This window comes from Colobus angolensis, unplaced genomic scaffold (assembly GCF_000951035.1).
Source record: "Colobus angolensis palliatus isolate OR3802 unplaced genomic scaffold, Cang.pa_1.0 Scaffold539, whole genome shotgun sequence".
Lineage (NCBI taxonomy): Eukaryota > Metazoa > Chordata > Mammalia > Primates > Cercopithecidae > Colobus > Colobus angolensis.
The window spans coordinates 442,477-450,375 of record NW_012118921.1 but is presented as its reverse complement, the minus strand read 5'-3'; the positions used below and the strand labels follow the sequence as shown (position 1 = coordinate 450,375).

General features: G+C 54.7%; 1 protein-coding gene across 1 annotated transcript in view; it reads left to right on the top strand.

The window, feature by feature from the left end:
* Positions 1 to 6,413, top strand: part of RASD2 (RASD family, member 2) — a 13,258-nt gene extending 6,845 nt beyond the window's left edge. The window contains exon 3 of the mRNA XM_011961147.1: positions 3,972 to 6,413. Coding sequence (XP_011816537.1) covers positions 3,972 to 4,501 — 530 coding nt within the window. The 3' untranslated portion in view covers positions 4,502 to 6,413. The remainder of the gene's footprint in view (positions 1 to 3,971) is intronic.
* The last annotated feature ends 1,486 nt before the right edge of the window (positions 6,414 to 7,899 follow it).

The window sequence follows — 7,899 nt, the reverse complement described above, 5'->3', positions numbered from 1 at the left end:
AGCTATTCTATTCCCTGGGGGTCCATTGCCTAAGTGATGATCCTCCCTCAGAAACCAGAAGCAGAAATCAAACCTCTCAAATTTTTATTTATTTTTTAATTTTTTTTTTTCTCCAAGATGGCATCTCACTCTGTCGCTCAGGCTGGAGTGCAGTGGCGCGATCTCACCTTACTGCAACCTCCCTCTCTTGGGTTCAAGCAATTCTCCTCCTCCAGCCTCCCAGGTAGCTGAGATTACTGGCGCACGCCACCATGCCTGGCTAATTTTTGTATTTTTTAGTAGAGATGGGGTTTCACCATGTTAGCCAGGATGGTCTTGATCTCCTGACCTCGTGATCTGCCCACCTTGGCCTCCCAAAGTACTGGGATTACAGGCGTGAGCCCCCTCGTCCGGCATGTACTTATTTAACCCTCACAAATAGTTATTCATTCCCTTTTTACAAGTGGGGAAACTGACGCCCAGAGAGGTTAAGTAACCCACTCCAAGGGCAGCACAGCTCGAAAAGGCAGTCTGCTCTTGTGCTTTCAGACAAAGCCACACCGCAGCCTCTCAGCCCTGCTGGGAGGGGTGAGGAGGGACAGGGAGGTTGCAGGGGGGTGGGGCGGGGTGGGGAAGAAAGGGTGAGTGGAGCTGAGGGGCTGTGCCCTCGTTTACACTGCATTAGCATGGTAACTAAGAGGACAACCCGGGACCCAGCACCTGGGTCTGAGTCCTGGTTCTGCTGCTTCCCGGCTTTGTACCTCGAGGCAAGGGATTTTATCTCTTTGTGTCTCAGCATTCTCATGTAAAGTTGCATCACATCAACACTCATCCTAAAGGCACTGTGAGAATTAAATGAATTAATATACGTAAGGCGCTTGGTGAGCAGATAGTAAGTGCACAATAAATCCCTGAGTCTTCTGTTGAGTCAGCATTTGGAGTGGGTCTACTCCCAGCTACACAATCATTTCCCAAGTCACTCCCCTCAAGTTGCTGAGCAGGGATAAGCGAAGGAGTGAGCAGGCAACTCTCTAGGCATCATTAAGATAACCCCTCAACTGAGATACTTCTATACAGAGAAACCCATGCCATGCCCAGCCCTGCAGCCGCCTCGAGGCCAAGACTGAGGCTGCGGGGTGGCCCCTCCTTGAGTGCTTTCTCTTCCAGGCTGGCTTTTCGGAGCATCTGACCCAGACAGCAGTCAAGCTCCCCGCTCCACCCCGAGTTTTGGAGAAGGGGCATGTAGATAGGAGAGCCCTGGGTCGACCTGTGTTCGAATCCTCTCTGGGCCTCTTGGTTTAAATGTGTGAACAGAGGCACATGCATCCCATCTGAGTCTGAGCCTCCCCAGCCACACAGTGGGCTTAACCTCATACCCTGCAGGGAGGCTGTGAGGACTGCAAGAAGGCTTATAGCAGGAGCTTCCAGCACGTGATGGGTATTGCATTGGTGTCAGCCCTCTCAGCCTCGGGGAGGGGACTGGGTACCCACTGCTATGAATAAGGCTAATGACAGAGGGAAGGAGAGGGGAGATGTAGAGAGGAAGCACGTGCATATTTTCAGCATGAATTTTCAGTGACACAAGTAATACACAAACACACCCTCCTGCAAACGCTACAGATAAAGCTAATGCCCCTTTGACCCATGTCCCCAATCCCAGGCTCCTGACCCTGCCCCGGAGGTGGCCACCCTGGCCGTCTGGCATGGAGCCTTCCGGCCTCCGTGACTACATTGGCATTCGTATTTGTATTCCCACAATGGAGAGTATTTTTGTCTGTCTCTTTTTTACAGCGCATATCATTCTGAGTACATCTGTCTGATGCTTGTTTTTTTCACACGCCAACCCGTGCCTCATTTTCCAACCTGGTGGAACCTCATTTTTTCAACCTCATTTTCCTGCTGCTCAGGAAATTCTGAAAGCCATTAATTCCACCACCAGCTCTTCTTCCAGCTGCCAGACAGGCATCTCTGATGCTTGGCATCGCAGTCTCGCATTTGAATATGTCAAGGCCACGAGTCCTCAGGGGCCCCGGATTAGCCTAATGGGATGGGGTTTGGCAGCCCAAGAAGGAAGAGTTGCCAAGTTGATGCTGCCTTGCAAGTGCCTTTCAGAAGAGCCCACACTGCAGTTTCTTCCATCACCTCCCATCCATTCAGCCTGCCTTGGTGAACACTGTGTGCCAGGCCCTGGGGAGACTAGGATGAGTGGGTGATGGAACCCTCCCCTGTGCCTGAGCTCACTGTTTGGAGCACACCCTTGGCCTGGACACCATTCTGAATGTGCCATGTGCCATTAAGTGGGAGAAAATGATGTGCTCTGGGGGTGCAGAGGAAGGTGGCAGCCGTTCTGCCAGAAGCTGGAGCTGCTTGCTTCTCTTCTCGAGAACTTGGGCCAGTTGCTGATTCCTCTGGGCCTCAGTTTCCTCATCTGTGAGATAGGGATCTTGTCACACCACAAGGCTATCAAGAGTTTGAGCAAAAGTGGTTGCATGCAGTGGCTCACACCTGTAATTCCAGCAAGTTGGGAGGCCGAGGTGGGTAGATCTCTTGAGGTCAGGAGTTCGAGACCAGCCTGGCTAACACAGTGAAACCCTGTCTCTACTAAAAATACAAAAAATTAGCCAGGGGTGGTGGTGGGTGCCTGTAATCCCGGTTACTCAGGAGGCTGAGGCAGGAGAATCGCTTGAACCCGGGAGGCGGAGGTTGCAGTGAGCTGAGATCATGCCATTGCACTCTAGGCTGAGCAACAAGAGTGAAACTCTGTCTAAAAAAAAAAAAAAAAGCCAGACGTGGTGACAGGCGCCTGAAATCCCAGCTGCTCCGGAGGCTGAGGCAGGAGAATCACTTAAATCCAGGAGGCGGAAGTTGCAGTGAGCCAAGATCACACCACTGCACTCCAGCCTGGGCCTCAGAGCAAGACTTCGTCTCAAAAAAAAAAAAAAGAAGGAAAGAAAAAAAAGAGTTTAAGCAAAAGTGGGGAAGGTGCTTGTTAAGAGCTGGAAATCGGGATGGAGGCACCAGTCCAGACAGCCTCCTCACCGCCCCACCGTCTCCACAGCAGCCCCTGTTTCAGATTCACAACCCTGGCTGGAGTGATGTGGTGAGTTATCCTGGAGGCAGTGTGGGCCTTGGAGGCCAGCGCTCACTTTTTCATCCCATGATTTATTTGAGAAGCAGAGAGCATCTACCAGGTGCCAGGCACTAGCTAGGTGAGGACAGAATCAGGTAGAAATCCCAGCCTAGCCACATGGAAGCTGTGTGATCTTGGACAGGCTGCATACCCTTTCCGAGCCTCAGTTTGCTCACCTGTAACGCAAAAGTAACAAAATCTCCTTGACAGAGGCATAGTGAGGAATCAAGAGAACAATGGGTCTGGAGCACATACCCGGTGCTTGGCCCCCAATAGGCCTTCATTCTCATCGTTACTGACACCTGAGGTCACTGAGCATGTACCACTGTCCATTCATTATCTTGCATAACTCTCAAAATTATCCTGCAAGGTAATATTTCATCTGCATGAAACAGACAGAGAAACTGAGGTTACAGAGGTTTCGTGATCTGCTCAAGTCTGCTGGCAGCTAAGTGGATGAGGCCAGATGCAAACTAGGCATTGAGCAAAACAGGCAGGCCACCTGCGCTCATAGAAATGATTATTATTATCTGAACACAGTCCACACAAATCACCCACCCCTCTCCAGCCCTGCAAGGAAATGTGAAGTGAGTTGACTGTATTTGAACCAAGTGGTCCACGTGTTAGCTGTACGACTGTGAACAGGGGCTTCAACCCCCTCAGCCTCAGTTTCCTGCCCTGGAAAACGGGGAGAATAATCGCAGCTACCCCGAAGAGTCGCTGCGTAGGTTAAGTCAGTTACCCCGCATAACTGCTTCGGGGCGCCTGTAACTCCCAGCTGTTAGGACTGGTGTTCTGTGGCCAGAGGAGGCCGGGGGTCGCACTGGCAGGTGAACTCACTGCCTGGGCTCTCTCCCTGCAGGCGATGTCTTCATCCTGGTGTTCAGCCTGGATAACCGGGAGTCCTTCGATGAGGTCAAGCGCCTCCAGAAGCAGATCCTGGAGGTCAAGTCCTGCCTGAAGAACAAGACCAAGGAGGCGGCGGAGCTGCCCATGGTCATCTGTGGCAACAAGAACGACCATGGCGAGCTTTGCCGCCAGGTGCCCACCACCGAGGCCGAGCTGCTGGTGTCCGGCGACGAGAACTGCGCCTACTTCGAGGTGTCGGCCAAGAAGAACACCAACGTGGACGAGATGTTCTACGTGCTCTTCAGCATGGCCAAGCTGCCGCACGAGATGAGCCCCGCCCTGCATCGCAAGATCTCCGTGCAGTACGGTGACGCCTTCCACCCCAGGCCCTTTTGCATGCGCCGCGTCAAGGAGATGGACGCCTATGGCATGGTCTCGCCCTTCGCCCGCCGCCCCAGCGTCAACAGTGACCTCAAGTACATCAAGGCCAAGGTCCTTCGGGAAGGCCAGGCCCGCGAGAGGGACAAGTGCACCATCCAGTGAGCAAGGGATGCTGGGGCGAGGCTTGGCCAGTGCCTTCAGGGAGGTGGCCCCAGATGCCCGCTGTGCGCATCCCCCCGCCGAGGCCCCCGCAGCAGTCTTGTTCACAGACCTTAGGCACAGACTGGAGGCCCCCGGGCGCTGGCCTCCGCACATTCGTCTGCCTTCTCACAGCTTTCCTGAGTCCCCTTTTCCACAGCTCCTTGGTGGTTTCAGCTCCTCGGTGGGAGGACCCTTCTCTGCAGCCTCACACCTTCCTCTCCTGGGGTTGGAAGGAATGTTGATCCCAGAGGGGTGAGGATTGCTGCGTCACATGGAGCCTCCTGGGACAAGTCTCAGGATGCAAAGGACACGGAAGGCCAGATGAGAAAGGTCTCCTCTCCCCTGGCATAACACCCAGCTTGGTTTGGGTGGCAGCTGGGAGAACTTCTCTCCCAGCCCTGCAACTCCTACCCTCTGGGTTAGCTGCCTCTGCACCCCCTCCCACCCCCAGCACACACACAAGTTGGCCCCCAGCTGCCCCTGACATTGAGCCAGCGGCGTCTGTGTGTTTGAAGGGGGCGTGGCACACCTCCTAGACCACGCCCACCTCCTAGACCACGTTCCTCAGCCTCCTCTCCCAGATCCCTCCGCCCGACAGTTGTGCTTTGTTGTGGTTGCAGCTGTTTTCGTGTCATGTATAGCAGTAGAAATGGAAATCATTGTACTGTAAAAGCCTAGTGACTCCCTCCTTGGCCAGGCCCTCACCCAGTTCAGATCCACGGCCTCCTCTGGGGACGCCTTCCTCCTCTACTCCCAAACAGGGTTTCCATGGCCTGTCTACAGCTAGACATTGACCTCCACCATTGAACTCCACGGTTTACAGACAATTGCACAAGCGTGGGGTGGACAGGCCAGGGCTGCTTTTTTTAATGCTCCCATTTCACAGAGGATACCACTGAGACTCGGAGGGGACATGATGAGCCCCAGGCCACAACCCTGTCCCCCAGCAAGTTCAGGGTACAGCTCCACCTAGAACCAGGCTGTCCTCTACTGTGCTCGTTCCTCAAGCATTTATTAAGCACCTACTGGGCGCTGGGTTCACTGTGTCCTACAAAACCAAGAGGGTTCCCAGCCCTGGCCTCCGCCCGCCCCTGCTGCCCCACGACCTTCTGCACACACAGCGGTGGGGAGGCAGGGAGGAGCAGCTGGGACCCAGAACTGAGCCTGGGAGGGGTCCAACAGAAAAGCTCAGGGCAGGTCTTCTCCTTGTGCCCGGGATTGGGCTATGCTGAGTCCAACCATGTACTCAGGCATGGTGGGTTTGAACCCATAAACCAAAGGCCCTTGTCATCAGCTCTTAACAAGTATATTTTGTATTTTAATCTCTCTAAACATATGGAAGTTTTCGGGCCCTAAGGAACCTTAGTGATCCTATAATGGATCTTTCTGAGGTCCAGAGAGGGTTAGTAACTTCCCCCAGGTCACACAGCAAGTCTGTGGGTGGCAGAAGCAAGCTAGTGCTGGGCATTCAGTACCTACCACGATGTGCCCCCTCTCTTGATGCTTGGCCCCTGGGGCCTTCAGGGCTTTGGGACATCTTGTCCTCAACCCTCTCCCTAGATCAGTCTGTGAGGGTCCCTGTAGATATTGTGTACCCCATGCCAATGTATATACAAGTACACACAGATGTACACATGCTCCAGCCCCAGCTCTGCATACCTGCACCTGCATCTCAGCCTTGGCCCCTGCCTGCGTCTGTGCTGAACGCAGCAGCTCCAACCCTGCCTCTGTCCCCTTCCCCACCCCCTGCCTGAGCCCTCTGAGCAGACCAGGCACCTTGGCTGCACCAGTGTGTGGCCCGCTCTCCCAGGCACAGCCCCGCTGCCATGGATCTCCGTGTACACTATCAATAAAAGTGGGTTTGTTACAAAGCCGTGTCCTTGCCCATGTGTATTTTTCGTATTTCCAAGAGGAAGTGATGCCCTCCTTCAGCTTGGTCCTCCTGGGTCCTCCAGGTTTGTGTACCTTGGTGTCTGTGTCCACACAGGAGGGGCCCCTGTGGACCATTAGCTCCAGGAGGTTCTCCGTGTCTTAGTTCTTCATGGTTCCTGTACAGCAGCAATTTCACCTCCAGGGGACAGCTGGCAATCTCTGGAAACCTTTTCCAAGCCTGGGGCTGGGGCTGGGGCTGGGGCTGCTGCTCTCACCTGGTGAGTGGAGGCCAGGAACACTGTTCAGTATCCTCCAATGCACAGGCCACCCCTCCACCCCCACCCCACTGAGAATTATCTGGCCTCAAATACTGAGCGTGGGCAGCCTTACTCAGACTCAACCCAGGGGCCAGGACACGGCCCCCACCTGCGTGTGGTGGATTTGTTAGACCACATTCTGGACGGAACCCAGTACACACGGGGCTCACGGCATGAGTCCTCCTGTGAAGTGAGACAGGATGTGGGTGGGGATGGCAAGTGGAGGCTGAGGAAGAAGGTCTGGGTCCTGACCAACACTGAACGTGCCCCCGGGACTGAGAGGTTCCCCTGAGCATAGGGAAAGGAGAAAGTCAGTGAGTGTTCACTGTGCGTTTTACCCGGCGGGTCTCATGCCATCCTGTCACCCAGCCCTGAAGGAAGCCCACTCATGTTCACCCCATCTGAGCATTTAGGTTCAGAGAGCTCCATATCTTGTCCAAGATGGCACAGCTGGTGAAGTGGCAGATCAGGGATTCAGCACCAGTGGCCGTCTGATCTCTGTCTGGCTGAAGAAAGAGTTTGCATCCGGGAGGTGGAAACAGTGTGTTCTTTTGATCAGCAAATGCCACCAGCAGGATCAGGAAGCCAGGCCCTAAAGGAGGTTGAGAGACAGTCAGTATAAGGTCCACTGGGAACCACATTGTCCATTGGGGAGCCACAACCTCTGCACAGACATTCACAAAACAAACAGAGCCAGGCAGTGGTGGAGGCAAGACCACGCAAGTCCGTGGTGTGGGGAACTGGAGAACTCACAGCCTCTGCCTACCTGGGGGGCCCCACTCCCAGCCTCTGCGTATCTGGGGGCCCTGCTTTCAGCCTCTGCCTACCTCGGGGACCCTGCTGCTAGTCTCTGCCTACCTGGGGGCCCGTCTCCCAGCCCGTCTCCCAGCTTCTGATAATCTAGCAGCCCAGCTCCCCTCCAATCCTTTGCCCATACCAGCCACAGAAGGTCGGTGTGGGAGGCATGTCCCTCGGACACTTTCTAGATCCTGGTTCTCATACGCACGAAGCATGGAGGCAAACGCTCCTTTCTTCATGGCGGTCAGCGATGCACCATAACAAGGGCGCTGGTGCACAGAGCCAGGCATCCACAGTGTCCCGCTGGAGTCCAGCCCGCCGCTGCCACTCCCTTTCTCTATGTGGGTCTGCAAATAAGTCTCGTCCCCTCCC